Source organism: Nannobrachium achirus (genome assembly GCF_963921795.1).
Source record: "Nannobrachium achirus genome assembly, chromosome: 23".
NCBI classification, from domain to species: Eukaryota; Metazoa; Chordata; class Actinopteri; order Myctophiformes; family Myctophidae; genus Nannobrachium; species Nannobrachium achirus.
The window spans coordinates 50,800,729-50,822,916 of record NC_137830.1 but is presented as its reverse complement, the minus strand read 5'-3'; the positions used below and the strand labels follow the sequence as shown (position 1 = coordinate 50,822,916).

Below are 22,188 nucleotides of genomic sequence, written 5' to 3'. Positions count from 1 at the left end.
TGGCGATGGAATTAGACCTAAACATAATTGAAATCGGACTGATAGAATTAGATCTACAAATCATGCGGATGGAACTAGACATACAAATGATAGGGATGGGACTGGTGATGGAATTAGATCTACAAATCATGGGGATAGGACTCATATAATTAGATCTACAAATCATGCGGATGGAACTGGTGATGGAATTAGACCTACAAATGATGGGTATGGGACTGATAGAATTAGATCTACAAATCATGCGGATGGAATCATGCGGATGGAACTAGCTATGGAATTAGACCTACACATAATTGAGATGGGACTGATAGAATTAGATCTACAAATCATTGGGATGGATCTGATATAATTAGATCTACAAATCATGCGGATGGAACTGGCGAAACTGGCGATGGAATTGGACCTACACAGTATGGGACTGGTGATGGAATTAGATCTACAAATCATTGAATTAGATCTAAAGAACATGGAGATGGGACTATATCGAATTAGACCTACAAATCATGGGGATGGAACTGGCTATAGAATTAGACCTTCACATAATTGATTGACTGATAGAATTAGATCTACAAATCATAAGGATGGGACTGGCGATGAAATTAGATCTACAAATCATGAGGATGGAACTGTATAGAATTAGATCTACAAATCATGCGGATGGAACTGGCGATGGAATTAGACCTACACATAATTGAGATAGGACTGATGGAATTAGATCTACAAATCATAAGGATGCGACTGGCGATGGAATTAGACCTACAAATCATGGGGATGGGACTCATAGAATTAGATCTACAAATCATGCGGATGGAACTGGTGATGGAATTAGATCTAAATATCATGGAGATGGGACTGGTAATGGAATTAGCTAAATTTATGGAGAGGAAAGCCCAGAGAGCTCACTTTTAGTGAACATGGCAACCCAGCAAACCCCATTGCATTTTCATTTTCAAGTCCTACTCTGCAGGATTTGAAAATGAAAATGCAATGTGGTTTGCTTTTTCTTTTTCAATCAGTCATAGAATGAGCACACCTAGAGATGAAATATCAATGCTATTGAATTATACATTCCTTTGTGTCTCAAAATAAAAAGCATTTCCCTCATTTCATTTTCATTTTCAAAATTGCATTTTCATTTTAATATTGTCCACTAATTAGCGGGGTATTTTTTGAAAATTAAAATTAAAATTATCTTTTATTTATCATTTTAATTTTGTCATAGAATGAGCACATCTGTAGATAAAATGTAAATGCTATTGCATTTTAAATTATTTTTTGTCTCAAAAAATGCGTTCATATCCTGAAGATTAAAAAGCATTTATTGTATTTCAATTTAATTTTCGAATTTGCCATTTCATTTTATTTGTGTCAGGCATTCGCTTCCATACGCATGAGCTTGTAGATCGGCTATTTTCTAGCTTAGGTGTATTGGGGAAAAGAGCAGACTAAGTACAAAGAGAGTCAAGTTTATTAAGTATTGACGGTTCAAGTGGTTAAATATCTGAAAACACTTTTTTTTTCTTTTTTTTTAAAATTTTTTATCCCACGTTTTTTGCAACCCATTTTTTCTCACCCGGTGACTACCTAACCTGTAGTCCTGGTTTCCGCTCTCCCCCTGCCGCGCCAGGGGACATTGGGGAGCACCCGGCTGGCTAGGGGGAGGTAGTATAGAAACCAGGACTACTGCATGTTTTTGTGTGAGGGCCTATGCCCAAGGAGACACGGGGAGAACATGCAAACTCATCACAGAGAGGCCCTATCGCCAACCCCACCTAGGGTGTGTGGGTGCTGATGATGCGGGTGGAGGAACACGCCCCCAGCGCCCACAGCTTCCCCCGGCGGGAATCGAACCCAGGACCTTCTAACTTTGAGGCGAAGTGCTAACCACTGCACCACCGTGCCCCCCTCAATTTGTGAAAACACGAATTGACATGAATCGAAAATTGGATTGTGCTGTCAAACAATGAAACTATATGGAATCTATGAAAAGGTTGTGGGATCCCTGCTTCTTCTCTCTCTCAAATAAGGGGTCCTTGGACTGAAAACGTTGAAGACCCCTGCTTTAGGCCACTGCTGCCCCCATCATTTAAGATGCACATGATATCAATGTTCTTCAAACTGCAGATAACAAAGCTGGCTTCTTGGAAACAAAAAGTCAAAGAACCATAACCCTAGAAGGCATAGGTTATCGGAAGTGACGCTGATCTTGTGTGTCTCTCTCTCTCTCTCTCTCTGTCTCTCCATCCCTGGCCAATCAGACTCTGGATAAAGTGGTGATGGACATGAGCACCTGTGATGAGCCCCGCCCACCCAACGGCCCGTCTCCCATAGCAACGGCATCAGGACAAAGGTGAATGAAATCTTTATATGCCATCAATGTGGCCCATCCCGTATGGGATCATATGACACCTTACACAAAATGAAGGACAAGTAGAGTCTGCACACAAAAGTGACTTTTGTCCTGATGAAGATCTATTGATCGAAACGTTGACGAGCAATAAACTTTATGGAGCATAACCAGTGTGCAGACTCTACTTGTCCTTCATGATTCTGCTTGTCTAGCACCTGGGCCACGGATGTGCGTGTACTATTCTTTTCATTCACCTTACACAAAATGGCCCTCCTTCTCATTGACCAGGCCTTCTCAAGAAATGAAGCAAATGAAAAAAATGTCACGTTCAAAGAGTCTCTGAGTCATGGAACCACACAGATGAATACATTTGGACCTTATTAAAGGTTTATGGCCATAACCACAGCGTCCCTATCCCGGGTTTGAACTCACGGTGGACTGTGGGAGGGGGGGGGAGCAGGGGGAGTTAATTATGTCTTTTAACCCTGCAAGGCCCAAATTAATTTATACTGGCCAAAGTTTTTTTTTTTATCAGATGGTGTTGTAGGAGTCCTAATCAGAGGAAAATGTAACTTTATTTTTTTCTAAGGTTTTATAGCCATAATTCATAAATCATAAATCATGCTCTAATTGACATTTTGGGGATATTTTTCACAATAATAACAAATACATGTTCTAGACATTCTAATGATCACCAATACAAATTATTACAGGCATTTTACTTATGTTTTTGTGAGGAATAGCGTCAGTGAAAAAGTGATATGTTGTTCGTCCAGACTCTGGACTCCAGAGATCTTGAAGTTGTGTGAATGTCAGCATATGCAAATATCGTGGCCAATGGCATTGTAATACTAAACAATAGGATCCAATCGTTATGTCAAGGTAAAAAAAGAACAGGAAAACAAATGAATTAAACTCTTTTTTTTTATCAAATATAAATGTGCCCAAAAAGCAACAGTGGGCCTTGCAGGGTTAATGAAGGTTAATTGAGGCCTGTGTATTTGTTTGGTGACTGTTGTTGTAAATCGTGCAACAAGTAAATAAAGGTATTTTTTCAAATCAAAATCTCTCTCTCTCTCTCTCTCTCTCTCTCTCTCTCTCTCTCTCTCTCCCTCCCTCCCCCCCACCCCCCCCACCCCCCGCCCCCCCCCCTCCCTCCCAGTGAGTATGGCTTTGCGGAGAAGGTTGTGGAGGGCATCTCTCTGTCCATCAACTCCATAGTGATCAGGATCAGTGCCAAGGCCTTCAACGCCTCCTTCGAGCTCAGCCAGCTGCAGGTGTACAGCGTCAACACCAGCTGGAGCGTCAGCGACCTGCGCTTCACGCGCATCCAGGACCCCCAAAGAGGAGAGGTAACACCCACCACCTCCAGCTCACGATAGAATAACCCATTTAGGCCTAGAATTATTCACGGACAAACGTACCTCTGATGTGATTGGTTTGTGGTAGTCTCGCGTGGCCAGACTGTTGACTCTGCGATTTGGGAAATGCTCCCGTCAACAGTCTGGGGCACGGAAATAGAAACGATGCAGCACTGGCTACTTCCGATACTCGCCGTTCGGGAGCTGCTGTTCCAGACTCTATATAGCATTCGGAGATTGTGGAATAGTTGTCTGGGTACGCGAGACTAGGTTTGTGGAGTCGTCAATCGAAATGTCCAAGAGGAAGTGCACAAATGACACTTGATGAGTTGTGTACAGCATGGGTTTTCAAAATCTTTTGACTCAGTTCGATTTGTGCGTCTTGTCGCATCCGGTAAAAACTCATTGACTCCTTTTATGACTCCTCTTCGGATCCACAGTGTGGATTCCACACAGCCTTGCACACCAAATCCAATGTGTTTTAATCATGCAGCAAACGGAAAAAAACGCAACAGTCCTGTGTGCAAAGCCCTTTTAACCTTTTTTTGTCATTTTTATCATATTACGCTGCGTAATATGCATCTCTTCACCTGAGATACGATACGTCACAGAGAAATATCCGTTTCCATCAGAACAGATTTGAAAATAACTTTTATACTTTTACGTTTAACCCCTTAAACCCCAGAGTCCCCATTCTGGGGGGAAGGTTCACCAAAAACAGACCATCTACTGTGGATCTGCTGTTTTTTTGGTGAAGAGATTTTATCCAAATATTATCAAAGTATTCTGAGGCACCCACTGGAGTGGCATCACGGCACCCTAGGGTGCCACGGGAAACCCATGGTGTACACCAGGGGTCTTCAACGTTTACAGGCCAAGGACCCCCTAGCTGAGAGAGAGATGAAGCAGGGACCCCCAGATTCCATGTAGTTTCATTGTTTGTCAACACAATCGTCATTGTATTTTGGATTCATGTCAATTTGTGTTTTCAGATATTTAACCACTTGAGCCGTCAATACTTTATTAACTTGACTTTTCACTCTGTACTCAGTCTGCTCTTTTTTCCTCCTCTACACCAAACCTCTTTGCCGAAAATAGCCGATCTACAAGCTCACAACGCCTCACAAGCTCACAACGCCGTTGTGAGCTTGTAGATCTGCTATTTTTGGCTAAAGTTCTCAGAATATGGATGCTAGTTTAAGTGGTTGATATAAAAGAGAAACAAGCTGTCTATCACACAAAGATTTGGAGGACCCCCTGTAGTAACTCTGAGGACCCCCTAGTGGTCCCGGACCCCCTGTTGAAGACCCCTGGTGTACGGGTTGGGGCTGTGGATTGGCCGAGCGTTGACCCTCTGTGTGTGCGTTTGTTTTCAGATGCTGACCTTCAAGGAGATCAGCTGGCAGATGATCCGCATCGAGGCCGACGCCATCCAGAGCGCCGAGCACGAGATGCTGAGCGCTCCCATCCGCCTCATCACCAACCAGTCCAAGATCAGAGTCACCCTCAAGAGACGGGTTGGTATACACACACACACACCCTCCCTCCCATCCGCCTCATCACCAACCAGTCCAAGATCAGAGTCACCCTCAAGAGACGGGTTGGTACACACACACACACACACACATACACACACACACCCTCCCTCCCATCCGCCTCATCACCAACCAGTCCAAGATCAGAGTCACCCTCAAGAGACGGGTTGGTACACACACACACACACACACACACATACACACACACACCCTCCCTCCCATCCGCCTCATCACCAACCAGTCCAAGATCAGAGTCACCCTCAAGAGACGGGTTGGTACACACACACACACACACACATACACACACACACCCTCCCTCCCATCCGCCTCATCACCAACCAGTCCAAGATCAGAGTCACCCTCAAGAGACGGGTTGGTACACACACACACACACACACACATACACACACACACCCTCCCTCCCATCCGCCTCATCACCAACCAGTCCAAGATCAGAGTCACCCTCAAGAGACGGGTTGGTACACACACACACACACACACATACACACACACACCCTCCCTCCCATCCGCCTCATCACCAACCAGTCCAAGATCAGAGTCACCCTCAAGAGACGGGTTGGTACACACACACACACACACACACATACACACACACACCCTCCCTCCCATCCGCCTCATCACCAACCAGTCCAAGATCAGAGTCACCCTCAAGAGACGGGTTGGTACACACACACACACATACACACACACACCCTCCCTCCCATCCGCCTCATCACCAACCAGTCCAAGATCAGAGTCACCCTCAAGAGACGGGTTGGTACACACACACACACACACACACATACACACACACACCCTCCCTCCCATCCGCCTCATCACCAACCAGTCCAAGATCAGAGTCACCCTCAAGAGACGGGTTGGTACACACACACACACACACACATACACACACACACCCTCCCTCCCATCCGCCTCATCACCAACCAGTCCAAGATCAGAGTCACCCTCAAGAGACGGGTTGGTACACACACACACACACACACATACACACACACACCCTCCCTCCCATCCGCCTCATCACCAACCAGTCCAAGATCAGAGTCACCCTCAAGAGACGGGTTGGTACACACACACACACACACACACATACACACACACACCCTCCCTCCCATCCGCCTCATCACCAACCAGTCCAAGATCAGAGTCACCCTCAAGAGACGGGTTGGTACACACACACACACACACACACACATACACACACACACCCTCCCTCCCATCCGCCTCATCACCAACCAGTCCAAGATCAGAGTCACCCTCAAGAGACGGGTTGGTACACACACACACACATACACACACACACCCTCCCTCCCATCCGCCTCATCACCAACCAGTCCAAGATCAGAGTCACCCTCAAGAGACGGGTTGGTACACACACACACACACACACATACACACACACACCCTCCCTCCCATCCGCCTCATCACCAACCAGTCCAAGATCAGAGTCACCCTCAAGAGACGGGTTGGTACACACACACACACACGTACTGTATGTATGCCGCCCCCAAAAAATTGAAGTGACAATTTTAAGAATTTTAACATATTTTTAATACCTAAAGAAAAAAAGACTGCCTCAGAAATAATCACCGAACAATAATATAAAAACTGGTCAAAAATGGGCTAATTGGTCAAATTATATAAGAAGAAGCAAAGGTTTTGAAAACAGACGATCTACAACCTGTTGCGAGGCTTTATGAACGTGTAGATATGCTATTGTCACAACATTTATCTGGGGACTGAGTACCAGGGCCCAAGCTGGAGGGGCCTTAATAATGTAATACTTTAGCTATTGAAAAATAGCAGATCTACAAGCTCACAGTGCCGCGCTGCGAGCTTGTAGATCTGCTATTTTTGAAAAGTCGAGAAAATGTGTGCAAATCTTTGAAAGAATATATGTATTTTTTTTAAGCGAACATTTGTAACTCAAATTTTGCTTCTAGGGGGTCCCTGGAACTAAATATTTTGAGATGGGGGTCTGTGGCCAAATATATATAATTTTGGGGGTCCTTCACATGAATAAGTATGAGCACCACTGACATAGGTTTTTTCAAAAAACAAAGGATTTGAAACATTCAAAATATTTACGATTTTTCAAAATTGGCAGATCCACAAGCTCGCGTGCCGCGCTGTGAGCGTGTAAATCTACTATTTTTCAATAGTTAAAAGCACAAAACAATGCGTAATAATGCGTTCCCAGTTCCCCCTATGAAGAACATTCATGGGGGGCCCCGCAGTGAATCCTTGTACCCAGGGCCCAGAATTTGGTGCAACACCCCTGTAGGTGACATTTGATATTTTAGTGCCGGTGTTGGGAGCCTTTTCACGCAGCCCGAGGCAACGCACTTCCCCTCATAATGCTTCCACTCAGCCAGAGAGGAGGAAGCCAGTCACTGACGGTTGTAATACAGCCTGTGGTGGAAGAACTACTCAGTCAATACCACAAGTAGTGTGGGGATTTAAGGGGAGCAAAGGCTAATTTCGTGCAATTTTGACTTAAAGCGTGAAATTTTGCACAGATGTAGCCCAGGGCTTGCTCTAATGATTTAGCTAGGGCGCCCGAGTCGGCGACCTTCGGGGTCACCACAGCACCCACAAAACTCTGAAAAGTGATGACTCATCACTTTTCATCACTAAAGTCGATGGGAGCCCAACTTGATTTGGCCGCTGTGGCGACCCCGAATGTCGCAGACTCGGGCGCCCTAGCTAAATCATTAGAGCATGCCCTGGGCTACATCTGTGCAAAGTTTTGCACTTTTAGACTGATTAGCACGAGAAAAAAAACCCTAAGGCCTCCGACTAACATGAATACTCACCCATACGTGTATTGTTTTCTGAGGCCATTTCTAGCCCACTGAATGTTTTTTGTGCAAAACAAATGCCTGCAATGGATTCAGCATCATGACAAACCCCTAGTTAGACCCCTCAGATCCTCCTTAAATACCCAGAAAAAAAAATATTCTGGGTATTTTCCTCCTGTATAGAAAGTCAATGGGAGCCCAACTTGATTTGGCCGCTGTGGCGACCCCGAAGGTCCCAGACTCGGGCGCTCTAGCTAAATCATTAGAGCAAGCCCTGGGCTACATCTGTGCAAAATCTTGCGCTTTAAGTCAAAATTGCACGAAATTAGCATTTGCTCCCCTTAAATCCCCACACTAAAGTAGAAGTCCTGGATTCAAAGTTTTACTTGAGTGAAAGTTCACAAAAGTATTGGCATCCCATTTATTTCTTTTTTTCTCCTCACAATTTTTCTAAATGTGAGCTTGTACAGCTGGTAACAGGAAAACTCAACCTAAAACAAAGTCGACCTCAATCGCACGACCGCACGTTTCCCAACGGGTCTGTGGCCTTAAGCTAGATAGCAGAATAGACCAACATCACATCTTTGCTTCTGGGGGTCCCTGGAACAAAGTACTTTGCGATGGGGGTCCGTGGACAAATACATATCATTCTGGGGGTCCTTGACATGACAAAGTTCGAGAAACACTGATAGCAACATAAGTTCTTTATCAGAAAACTGTTAGGATTTAGAAGACATTTTGTAGAATATGCCCATCAGTGGTTAACTCATTTAATGCCCAGACATGAAAGGGTTAAATGTCCAGCGTGCCGGCCGCCTGCTCCGTCCGCGGCCAGTCTCTTATTTTGAAGGCCGGAAGTAGATCGAGCTAACTGAACGAATTCCTACTTGACGGAGATTCACCCGGAAGTACTTGTGGTCGAAATGTAAACAGGGGTGGAAGATGGATCCCTTTATACTTTTGCTATTTTAGCGAGAATCCAATGCCATCCTTGGCAACAAAAGTGTTTTTTGGAGAAAATGGACATTAAAGATGAGAAAGACCGTTGGCTTCCATGTTATGGGATCAGTATTGTGTGCACGTGGATGTGCGATGATGATGAATCGGTGAGTCCACCCGTGCCAGCACTTTTCAACGGACGGTACGTAGCCATTGCCAGCTTTACTGTATATACAGTAAATAGCCCGCGACATCGCGTGATCGGCACTCTAGATACCTTTTAATATTTCACGAGTATTCGCGGGATCGGCTACAAATGAGTTTAAGGACCCCCAAAATGTGTTTTTGGCCGAGGTCCCCCATCTCAAAATATTTTGTTCCATGGATGGACCCCCATCTCAAAATATTTTGTTCCATGGATGGACCCCTATTGCAAAATATTTTGTTCCAGGGACCCCCAGAAGCAAAGGCTTAAGGCCACATACTCGTTGGCAAACGTGTGTGTGTGTGTGTGTGTGTGTGTGTGTGTGTGTGTGTGTGTGTGTGTGTGTGTGTGTGTGTGTGTGTGTGTGTGTGTGTGTGTGTGTGTGTGTGTGTGTGTGTGTGTGTGTGTGTGTGTGTGTGTGTGTGTGTGTGTTATATAATCCAAAGTCTACAGTATTTGTAACTAAAGTTTTCACATAATTGCAGTGGAATGAAAAGTACAATATTTACCTCTGAGAATATATCCACCTGTTTCCGCGGGAGTTTACTGGAGATTGTTTGCACCACACTTCCGGTTTAACAGCAGACATACAAGCTCACGTCGCGTCGCAGATGCAGCCCGTTGTGAGCTTGTAAATCACACTCGGCTGCGGCGCCGGAAGCTCGGTACGATGCACCATGGGGCGTTGGAAACCTGTGGATAAAGTATTGGAAAATGTACCTGCTCAAGTAAAATAAAAGTACTTCAGGCTTAAGAACAGTACTTGAATAACTTTAGTTACTTTCTACCACGGTGCAGCAGTGTTGGCCCAGCGGTTGTTCTTTTAGAAAAGTTCCAACGCTTCCTGTATAATCACACTGTGTAGATCTATATATACACCTGACCTATATATATACCTGACCACACTGTGTAGATCTATATTTATACCTGACCTCACTGTGTAGATCTATATATACACCTGACCTATATATATACCTGACCACACTGTGTAGATCTATATTTATACCTGACCGCCACCGCGAGGACGCTTAATTACTACACCCTAAAACCCTTTGCATTAAAGTGTCCTTGCTCTTTGAAGCTGCCCTGCAAGCCAACCTGAAAGTCCTGAAAAATACCTAAAAATATCTTCTAAATCCTAATGGTTTTCTTTATCTGTGGTGATTAAAGTTTTTAATGTCAAGGACTCCTAGAATGACATGTATTTGATCGCAGACCCCCCATCTCAAAATATGTTGTTCCAGGGACCCCCCCCCCCCAGAAGCAAATATTTGAGTTAAAAATATTTGCTTTAAAAGAATAATACTGTATATTCAAAGATTTGCACACACATTCACGTTTTCTTCAAAAATAGCAGATCTACAAGCTCACAGCGCGGCACCGAGTGCCGCGCTATGAGCTTGTAGATCTGCTATTTTTTGAATAGCCAAAGTATAAAAACAATAATGGTTAAAGTGGTTATGTGACACAGTTGCACGTGTGTACATGCTTACGCACGCACTGTACATGCACGCACGTCGCACGCGCACACACACTCAATCCAAGCTAGTGTGTGGCCATCGTGAAATGAATGCACATCTGTTTAAAATGGAGTCTCATCCTCATAAAAGGCCACAAAGCGCTCTTGTGTTAAACTAATCAAGACTCATTGTGCCTCCGACTCGTCGTTTCGTAGCACAACTGAATCAGGCTTTTGTCATTGGCTGGCTGCACAACTGAACCCAAAACACAAGTACAGTACTGCAGATAATGTCATTAAACCATGACATACATGTACGGAAAGCTTGGTTGGTTAGTGTTATCTTGTAGGTCAGTAGTTCTCAACCTGGGGGTCGGGACCCCCAGAGGGGTCCCCAAATTATTTTGGGGGGTCCCCAGATGTTTAGCTTAATGTGCAACATTGTTTTCTCACTCAACAGTAAACAAACCAGTATAAAGTTTTAAGTGTATTGAAGATATCTGCACATTTCTAAAGTGACAATTTAAGGACCTTTTAATACCTCTAAAATGACAAGTTAAACTTTGGCCAAAATTTTCAAATATTAGAGGCAGAAATTGTGAAAATAGCCGATCTACATGCTCACAACGCCTCGCAACGCGAGGCGTTGTGAGCATGTAGATCGGCTATTTTCACAATACAACCATGTTATACAAAATGTAATGCCTCAACTCTTAGTGCTCGTCAGGGTGGGAGGGATGAGGGGTCCCCAGTTGAAATATGATTATTTTGGGGGTCACGGCCTGAAAAGGTTGAGAACCACTGTTGTAGGTAGCCATCCAAACAAGTTTAGCATAACTATATTAGCTAACGATCGCCAGTCAGGAACATACTGTAGTATAAGCATTGTGTTCATACATAAGTCCTGGAACATTCTGTCCGTCACAGTCTCCTGACTTGAACTCCATAGAATACGGTATCTCTGGTGGGATTTGAAGAAGTCTCCTGACTTGAACTCCATAGAATACTGGATCTCTGGTGGGATTTGAAGAAGTCTCTTGACTTGAACTCCATAGAATACGGTATCTCTGGTGGGATTTGAAGAAGTCTCCTGACTTGAACTCCATAGAAAACTGTATCTCTGGTGGGATTTGAAGAAGGCGGTTGCACAACGCAAACCCGTAAATACTAATGAAACTGGGGGCTGTTGTTGCACATGAGGAATGGGCTCGAATTCCTCAGTGTCGCAGCCACAAGCTGGTGTCAGGCTATGTGTCTCGTTTGCATGCAGCAGGTTATAACGTGGTTCTCAACCTTTTCAGGCCGCTGCCCCCAAAATAATCAGATTTTAACTGGGGACCCCCCACCCTGACGAGCACTAAGAGTTGAGGCATTACATTTTGTATAACACGGTTCTATTGTGCAAATGGCAGATCTACATGCTCACAGCGCCTTGCGTTGCGAGGCGTTGTGAGCATGTAGATCTGCTATTTTAAAATTTTCTGTTTCTAATATTTGACAATTTAGCCAATGTTTAATTTGTCATTTTAGAGGTATTTAAAAAGTCCATTAATTGTCACTTTAGAAATGTGCAGAAACCACTTTTACTGTATGTTGATTTGTTTACTGTTGAGTGAGAAAACAATGTTGCACATTAAGTTAATCATCTGGGGACCCCCCCCAAATAATTTGGGGACCCCCCCTGGGTTGAGAATCACTGGGTTTTAAACGCGAAAGAGTGGTCCACGAAGGGTTTCAATCATTTTCAGACTGCAGTAGTCATGTGGCATTTTATGTTGAATTTGAAGACACAACTTGTAACATTACTATAGTCGTGTTAAGCTATTAAAATTGTTTTGCTTTTGATCGTTTGACTTGTTTATTTATGGCTGACTATTTGTGATTTTTGCCGATAAACCTACATTTGCCGTTGAATAGGTCAAGGTCAGGCCAGGGTAAACTTTGTTGTCGACATGGGAGATTTGGCTTGGGCTTTCACTGCTGCTGCAGCCACACACCAAACATCAGTGGCAAAAGACATAATAGAAATACTTAACAGAGGGGGGACACAACATATACACAAATAGTGGTTAATCTAATCTCTCACAGTCAATGCTGTTTCAGAGCCTCGTTCAACATTTTAGTTGACGTCGGTACAATCAATTTTTAAAAAACCTGATATTCTTCCACTTTGGATCGCTGTACGTCCTACCAGAGGGCAGAAGTACAAACTCTTCATGTAAAACATGGGTAACATCACTGATTTTTTTTTCTTGGTGTAGCCTGCTCCTAATAAATAGACTAACAATATAGTATTATACCCATAGGGTCCAACACCATCTCCTGTGTCTTATTAATGTTGAGAACAAGGTGGTTGTCATCACTCCATTTTACAAACCTCTGTACTTCAGTCCTCCAAATCTTCGTGCGATAGAAACTAGTTTTTTTCCCCCATTTTTTTTTATATTAATCACTTGAACCCTGGCATCCATATTCTGAGAACTTTAGCCAAAAATAGCAGATCTCCAACCTCACAACGCCTTTTGCTGTGAGGTGGTGTTGTGAGCTTGTAGATAGGCTAGTTACGTAGAGGGAAAAAAGGGTAGAGGGAAAAAGTACAGAGTGAAAGGTCAAGTTTATTAAGTATTGACGGTTCAAGTGGTTAAATATCTGATAACACAAATTGACATGAATCCAAAATACACTGATGATTGTGCTGTCAAACGATGAAACTATATGGAATCCATGAAGAGTTTAAAGGTCAAATGACATTCTGTTTTTACCAATCATAAAAGTCTTTGCCCTGGTCCTAAAAACATGTTTTAAAATGTTTAAACTTGAAAATCCACTCCATGGAGCCATGGTCTCTCTCTCTGTTTAGGTGTCATGAAATATCCGAATGGGTAAATATATTTTATATGCCCATATTTACAATTAAAGGATAATATAATGTAAGAGGTCACTTCCTCAAAACTTGGGCTGTGGAGAAAAAGTTGCGTTTTTTTTTTTGTGTAATTGAGGCCAGGAAACATTAAAAAAAGGTAAAAAAACTCAAAAAATATTTTTTTTTAAGGGGGGGTCCTTGCTTCATCTCTCTCTCAACTGAAAACGTTGAAGACCCCTGACATAATGTTCAGTTGGAATAATGAATAAAACTGTATGCTTTCATGTTTCAGATGAAAGACTGCAACGTGGTGGCCTCCAAGCTCATCCTGATCCTGGACGACCTCCTGTGGGTGCTGACGGACTCCCAGCTCAAAGCCATGGTCCAGTACGCCAAGTCTCTGAGCGAAGCCATGGAGAAGAGCACCCAGCAGAGGAAGAGTCTGGCCACCGATGACCAGGTACACACAACAACACACAACCAGTATCAGTACTGCAATGTAGAAATACTCTGTAAGGCTGCACACACACCAAAATGCCTACGAGAGTGGAATCTGCGTTCCGCCCATGCATTTCAATGAGAAGGGGGCGGTTTCATGTCAGTGGAGGTCTGGAGGATATCTGCGCTCTGCACAGACCTTGAAATTCTCCACGCAGATTCTGGTTTCCCCCCCCTGTCCAATTGGGTGAGTTGAATGTGTAATGTTCCGAGAATCAGCAAGGGACTGGGAGATGTTTTGAAGAGTCTCATGCACCCAAACTCTTCTCTTTTTAGCTCGTTGCATCTCCCCTTCCAATAAAGCAAGGGCGAGTACCCTTCGCCTGTCCATTGTAGAGTTGACACTTAAAGATGATGATAATAAAGCCTATTAAATTGATAACCTCGCAAGTCACAACGTAACCTGGCTAACGTACCTCTGCAGACAAATAAAAGGATCGCTACGCTAGTCTACAGGCTACAGGGAGGGAGGGCGGTGCGGGAAGTGAGTGACAGGCGCGTCACTGGGTTTGGGACAGAATGCACTGTCTGCGTTTTTTAGTCAGCCGCGCGCCAAAAGAGTTTATCCGCTGCCAACCATATTTTGGTGTGGCTGCAGCCCTACAAGTAAAAGTCTGGAATTCAACATTTATCTGAGTAAAAGTACAAAAGTATCGTTTGCATGAAAATGTACTTAAAGTTACAAATCGTTATGCAGAATGTCCCATTTCAAATGTATAGAATCATTTGAAAATGGCAGATCTACAAGTGTTGTATCGCGACGCATGGTGAGCTTGTAGATCGTCTATTTTCAAATGTCCGAAATGTATAGGGCTGAAGTTGAATTAATGTAGGTTTTGTAGTAATCTAAATCTACAAAGTAACTAGTAGCTAAAGTTTTCAAATAAACGTAGTGGAGTAAAAGTACAATATTTGGATCCAAGATGTAGTGGAGTAGAAGTAAAAGTATTGGAATTTGGAAATACTCAAGTAAAGTACAAATAACTCAAAGGTGTATTTAAGTACAGTATTAAGCAAATTAACTTTAAAGTTGCCCAGGACAGATGTGACGAATAACCTTAACATACAAAGACATTTTTATTCAACCAGTAAGACTCCCTAATTGGGAGATAAGTGACCGTCAGGTCGCATACACAAACTTTAGAAGGCAATGGTAGCCAATCAGGAGGGAATATGGGAAATGGGACAGATCCATGTTGAGACATGAGTGTAGACAATAGACAGACTGTATACCGATTAGCGTGATTTTAGGACAAAATCTGTAGGAGCAGTGTCCAAAAATGTGTTTGAAAAAATCGGTCTGATGGTGGCGCTAAAGGGGACAGATCCATGTTGATGACATGACTGTAGACATACTGTGTACCGCTTTGCATGATTTTAGGGCAAAATCTGTAGGAGCAGTGTCCAAACTTCATAGAGAAACCTTAACAATGGAAATAGCCTTTCTATCGACGCATTGTGAGCTTGAAAATCTGGTGTTTCCAAATATATGAACCTTTTTCCACATGGAAACGATTATAACGGTTGTGCAATAATTCTTGCGATTATATCAAACAATTGGGATCAGCTGATTATGTCATAATTGTGACAGGTCTGGGTGCTCGCACACGGCGTCAACGCACGCACACGGTCACACACCGAACCCACGCACACAGTCACACACCCAACCCACGCACACGGTCACACACTGAACCCACGCACATGATCACACACCTAACCCACGCACACAGTCACACACCCAACCCACGCACACGGTCACACACCTGACCGAACCCAGGCTGTCTTCCATAAGACTGGTCTTGAGGAAAGAGCCAAGCTACAGTACATGCTCGCAACGCTTATGATGCTCACTCGGATTGCAAACACACATACTGAACACACATACTGAACACACGCGTGCCCTTATGCACTACTAAGGCAGGTAAACTTGTTGTAGTTTTCTTAACCCTTTTGAACCGGTAACCGTGTCATTTTAGATTTGAGGTCAAAATCGTTCTTTTAAACTTTGGCTATTCAAAAATAGCAGGTGTGTGTGTGCGTGTGTGTGTGTGTGTGTGTGTGTGTGTGAGAGAGAGAGCGGCAAGTCACAGTCTTGAGTCACAGTTTGTTCTTCTCTGAAAAATGTTCAGACAGGAACAAGAACTGTCTGTTATCTATCTATCTGTCTGTCTATCTGTCTGTCTGTCTGTCTCTCTCGCTCTGTCTTTCCGCATGTCTCCTGTCACTTGCTCTTAAAACCACAGGTAACACATGAGTGTGTATGTAAGCTCTCATATAGCCACACGTCCCTTCATTTGTTCTGAGCTAGGTGTTGAACGCCATCTGCTGGAGGAAAACTGCATAGCTAATTCACACTTCTTACCTTCAACTGAGATAGATCAGGCAATATGTTTCTGTGTATAATATATACATGTCTGTTATAACAAGGTCCAGGTGACATTATTCTAACGTTGTACTGAATGTGTCCCCCAGAACGGAGCCCCTGGCTCCTCCTACCTGGTAAAACATTTAATCACTACAACAACCAGGCGGAAAATAAATTGAACTCAAACTTGTTAACTATGGGCATGCTGGCAGATCACTGGGTGGTCTTTTGACCACATAGAACATAGAAGTGGGGGCGCCTACTGGTCCAGGTTACCATTTAGGCATTGCCTCAAAGGCATGGATGCCTGGCGGCGTTGCCGGTTCAATTCCCGATCCAGACGACCTTTGCCGCATGTCGCTCCTCGTCTCTCCCCCAAAACAAATCTTAACCCATTTAGGCCTGAACACATTATGACGCAATATTTTATGCTTTAAATAGCGAGCTTGTAGATCTGCTATTTTTGAAAAATCGTGAAAATTAGAATTTTGACCCGATTCTATAAGTGTCTTTTGAATCCTTCTAAGATTTTTGGAAAAAAACTATGTTTCATATGAGCAATCTGGCCAGCCATCGTCAAAGAAAAGGTTCTTTTCACTTGAACTGGAGCTCAGTTAGTCTGTTCTTGAGAGACTACTATGTCAGTGGTGCTCAAACCTTTTCATGTGAAGGACCCCCAAAATGATATCTATTTGGCCACGGACCCGCATCTCATAATATCTAGATCCAGGGACCACCCAGAAGCAAAATTTTAGTTACAACCGTTCACTTTGAAAATACATATATTCAAAGATTTGCACACATTTTCATGACTTTTTCAAAAATAGCAGATATACAAGCCGAGCTTGTATATCTGCTATTTTTCACTGGTTAAAGCATTCAATAATTCTAAGCCTAAATGGGTTAAAAAAAAAGAAAAAGAAGAACATAGAAGTGGTCTCCACCCTGTGTGTCATCAGACTGGATGGGTCTTTGCCCCCGGGTTTGTGTGCAACAGGAGACATGTGTTACATGTTGTTCCACGTCTCTGCCCTCAACTTCCCATCTCTAAATTGTGAACAAAGCAACGAAAAAGCTCACAAAAACAGCCGATTTGGAAGCTCGCAATGCATCGCAAGCTTGCAGATTGGCTATTTTCACAAATCTTCTTGCCGCCCTAAACTCTGCCCTAAATCACATCTAGGCTCATTTTCCTACTTATATTGATCCCAAATGACTGTCCATGGGGTCTATTAGGCAGAAATGCCCCTGTTGTCCAGTTTTCCCAGCAGAAGCCCTCATAACTTAGAGCAGGGGTTTTTAAAGTGGGTGACGGGGCACCCTGGGGTGCCGCAACGGCAGTCTAGGGGTGACGCGAGATCATTTGATAATATTTGGAATTTATTTGGACACTTGAAAAAATATTTAGTATCATTTTAAACTTGAAGTACAAAGTTATTTTCAGTCAGTTTTAACCAAAATGGCTATAATCTCAACATGTTCCTCGCAACATAATCACTGTCGGGCAGAAACCTTGTATCTCCAAGTTTCAAATGTGTACTTCTTTTGGTAAAGCAAAGCCCTGCTTCATCATACAAGACTGTCGCACAAAACTAGTAAAAACAGCCGATCTACAAGCACACAGATGCGAGGCGTTGTGTGCTTGTAGATCTGCTGTTTTCACTAGTTTAGTACATTTTATATATGATAAATACAAAACGAACGGTTTTGGACATACAAGGTTTCCACCCGACAACGACGATATGCTATAAATATAAGGTGCTGGGAGTGATAATTATAATGTAGGGGTGCCTCGGATTAAAAACATATCCATGGGGTGCCCTGAGACAAAAAAGTTTGGGAATCCCCGACTTAGAGTTTACGCTATTTGTTGCGGTCAAAAGTTGTGTATATTTTTCATGAAACAAACACGTGGTGTGTGTCTCTTAGGAGTCGTCCCCGCCCCCCTCGGCCCAGCAGGTGCGCACCCAGCAGGCGGCGGCGGCGGCCGACCAGAACGCCAACATGGCCAAGCTGTTCGCTGCCTACGACGTGTGTGAGACGTCCCACCACCTGCAGATCACCCACCTCGACCTGCACATCTGTGACGACATCCACGCCCAGGACAAAGGTGCGCGCACCGGGAAAAGCTCACACCTTTTTAACACTTGGCATGCCTTTATTTTTGTAATTATTTGGCCACAGAGTGCCGCCATTCACTGAGCTTTATTTTGAAGAGCCCCGGAAGACTCGATCGTGTCCAATGTTGTGGAAATGAACTAAACCCGGATGTAGACCGGGATGTTTACTTTCACCCGGAAATGAAACGTCCTAAGCGTGTCTGACCGTCGCGGCCCAGTGTCGCCGTGAAAAAAAAGTGGTTTTCGGCGACCGAGAAGCGTTTCTGGAGAACGATTTCGAAATAAAGCTGTTTCTTTGCAGCTGCAATGAATAGGAGCCTATGGTGATGACACACTTCCCGATGATGTCGGGCGAGTTGCATCATGGCATATGACGTTTTTTGGCTCACCACCCGCACCTGTTTACCGTTACCATGGTAACTAGCTAACATGTCCCTGGTCCCTATATCCATATTCTGTTTTTTTTTTTGTTTTTTTTGTTTTTTGTAAATCAACACCCTGCTTGATCATACTGCAGCGTCAACGCAGCGCTTTGAGCTTGTAGATCTGCTACTTTTGCCATTTTTGTTCTTTTTTAAGTATAACGTTGTCAAATATGTCAGCAATGTATTTGTATTTATTTAGGTTATGTGTCATATCTACCATGTGCAACAGAAATGCAATTGTCAACGACAAAAACACAATTAAATCTCTCTCTCTCTCTCTCCCCCCCCCCCCCCCTCTCTCTCTCTCCTCTGTATAGTGGTCAACAAGAGGATAACGGGTGGAGCCATGCAGCTGTCGTTCAGTGTGATAACTCTGGACTACTACCCCTTCCACAGAGCAGGTATGGACATTCTGATGTTCTGTACCCCACACAACACCACGCAGACCGTTCTGTTCTCCACACAACACCACGCAGACATTCTGACGTTCTGTTCTCCACACAACACCACGCAGACATTCTGACGTTCTGTTCTCCACACAACACCACACAGACGTTCTGTTCTCCACACAACACCACTAGACATTCTGACACAACACCACTAGACATTCTGATGTTCTGTTCTCCACACAACACCACGCAGACATTCTGACGTTCTGTTCTCCACACAACACCACACAGACATGCTGATGTTCTGTTCTCCACACAACACCACACAGACATTCTGACGTTCTGTTCTCCACACAACACCACACAGACATTCTGACGTTCTGTTCTCCACACAACACCACGCAGACATTCTGACGTTCTGTTCTCCACACAACACCACGCAGACATTCTGACGTTCTGTTCTCCACACAACACCACGCAGACATTCTGACGTTCTGTTCTCCACACAACACCACACAGACGTTCTGTTCTCCACACAACACCACTAGACATTCTGATGTTCTGTTCTCCACACAACACCACGCAGACATTCTGACGTTCTGTTCTCCACACAACACCACACAGACATTCTGATGTTCTGTTCTCCACACAACACCACACAGACATTCTGACGTTCTGTTCTCCACACAACACCACACAGACATTCTGATGTTCTGTTCTCCACACAACACCACACAGACATTCTGTTCTCCACACAACACCACACAGACATTCTGTTCTCCACACAACACCACACAGACATTCTGTTCTCCACACAACACCACACAGACATTCTGTTCTCCACACAACACCACACAGACATTCTGACGTTCTGTTCTCCACACAACACCACACAGACATTCTGACGTTCTGTTCTCCACACAACACCACGCAGACATTCTGATGTTCTGTTCTCCACACAACACCACACAGACATTCTGTTCTCCACACAACACCACACAGACATTCTGTTCTCCACACAACACCACACAGACGTTCTGTTCTCCACACAACACCACGCAGACATTCTGTTCTCCACACAACACCACACGGACAGTCTGACGTTCTGTTCTCCACACAACACCACGCAGACATTCTGACATTCTGTTCTCCACACAACACCACGCAGACATTCTGTTCTCCACACAACACCACACAGACATTCTGTTCTCCACACAACACCACGCAGACATTCTGATGTTCTGTTCTCCACACAACAACACACAGACATTCTGATGTTCTGTTCTCCACACAACACCACACAGACATTCTGACCTTCTGTTCTCCACACAGCACCACGCAGACCGAGGCTCGGATAGCCCCAAACGTCTGGAGAAATAAACACAAAGAAAGAAAAGTAAAAAAGAAAACACCTTGTCGTTCTGAGTGTGACCGGCATTCACTTGTCTTCGTTTGTGTTGTTTGTACGAGAACGACGCAGCAGAAGAGTCCGAGCGTGGCCACAAACACTCAGTATCCTGGGTGTTTCCCAGTTTATACTTACCTACAAGCTCAGAATGTCAGTTTATACTTACCTACAAGCTCAGAATGTCAGTTTATACTTACCTACAAGCTCACAAAGCGTCGCGGATGCGACGCTTTGTGAGCTTTTAGGTCTGCTAATTCTCTTCCCTTATCCCCGCGCGACGAGAGCATAAAGTACGCTCAAACTTTAAAATGTCAAGGTCTCCCCTTAACTCTGACAGTTTACAAATGAAACCAAATGGACCCGTAAGGGTTTCATTTGTATACTGTCAGAGTTACAGACTTGTAAGGGTCAATTCAGACCTCCCAAAAAGAACCCAGAGAGTCCCTGGACCCCACTTTGAGGACCACTGGTCTAAATGGTCTGTTACTACTTTTTCTTTTAGTTTGTGTCACCTTGTAGGTGGTTGTACTGTTAACACATCGGATGCCCACGTGGTGTCTACAAGTCAATTTCTTTGATGTTGCTGGAGGCCCACGACACGTTTGACGCGTTGTACAGTAAACTATACTGTACTGTAGCTACTGCACTTGGCTACCGCGGTGATGAAACAAACTCCATTTCCCAACATGCAGCGTGCAATTACGTCACCTGGACGTGCTGTGTGTCTCGTTGACTTCCTGTTTAGCGGCTGCACAAAAATGCTGTTTTCTCCGGATTCTCTTAATTTTTTTCTCAAAACGGCAGCCTCTTCTACATGCCGTAACACAAACACTGTGGCTTAGAAATGATAAAAAACGGTCCTGACTGAAAGAAAAGATTTTCGCGAAATAAACAGGACATACTCGGATTACATTTACTCGGATTACTTTTCTCGCCAGTACTCTCGCCGGGAGGTAAAATGACGCGTTGCCATGGGCACCAGCAAATTAAGACGTCAAAACCACGTGGGCGTCCGATGTGTTAAGTAACTTGAAAAAGAACCATAAAAACCAACATGAAAAAGAATTTTGATAAGATCGTGTATCGTGATACGCTTGGAAGCATATGGTGATATTGTATATTTGTCCATATCGCCCAACCCTGCTATCCCCTCCCCCCAGGCGACAGCTGTGTTCATTGGATGCATTACAGCGAAGCCACCAAGTCCCGGGAGACCTGGGCCCGCAGCCTGCTGGACGAGTTCAAGTCCAGCGTGGACATGCTGAAGACGGCGCTGCGAGACCAGCAGGGAAGCCCCACCGCGCACAGCAACTCCCCACAGCATGGTACCAGCGTGCACACAGCGCACACACACACACACACAGCAACTCCCCACAACATGGTACCAGCGTGCACACAGCACACACACACACACACACAGCAACTCCCCACAACATGGTACCAGCGTGCACA

General features: G+C 44.2%; 1 protein-coding gene across 1 annotated transcript in view; it reads left to right on the top strand.

The window, feature by feature from the left end:
- Positions 1-22,188, top strand: part of LOC308309192 (bridge-like lipid transfer protein family member 3B) — a gene marked incomplete at its 3' end in the record, with an annotated part of 115,509 nt that overhangs the window by 50,846 nt on the left and 42,475 nt on the right. The window contains 7 exon segments of the mRNA XM_080754682.1: positions 2,259-2,350; positions 3,513-3,702; positions 5,088-5,228; positions 13,824-13,991; positions 18,324-18,504; positions 19,257-19,340; positions 21,897-22,061. Coding sequence (XP_080610808.1) covers positions 2,259-2,350; positions 3,513-3,702; positions 5,088-5,228; positions 13,824-13,991; positions 18,324-18,504; positions 19,257-19,340; positions 21,897-22,061 — 1,021 coding nt within the window.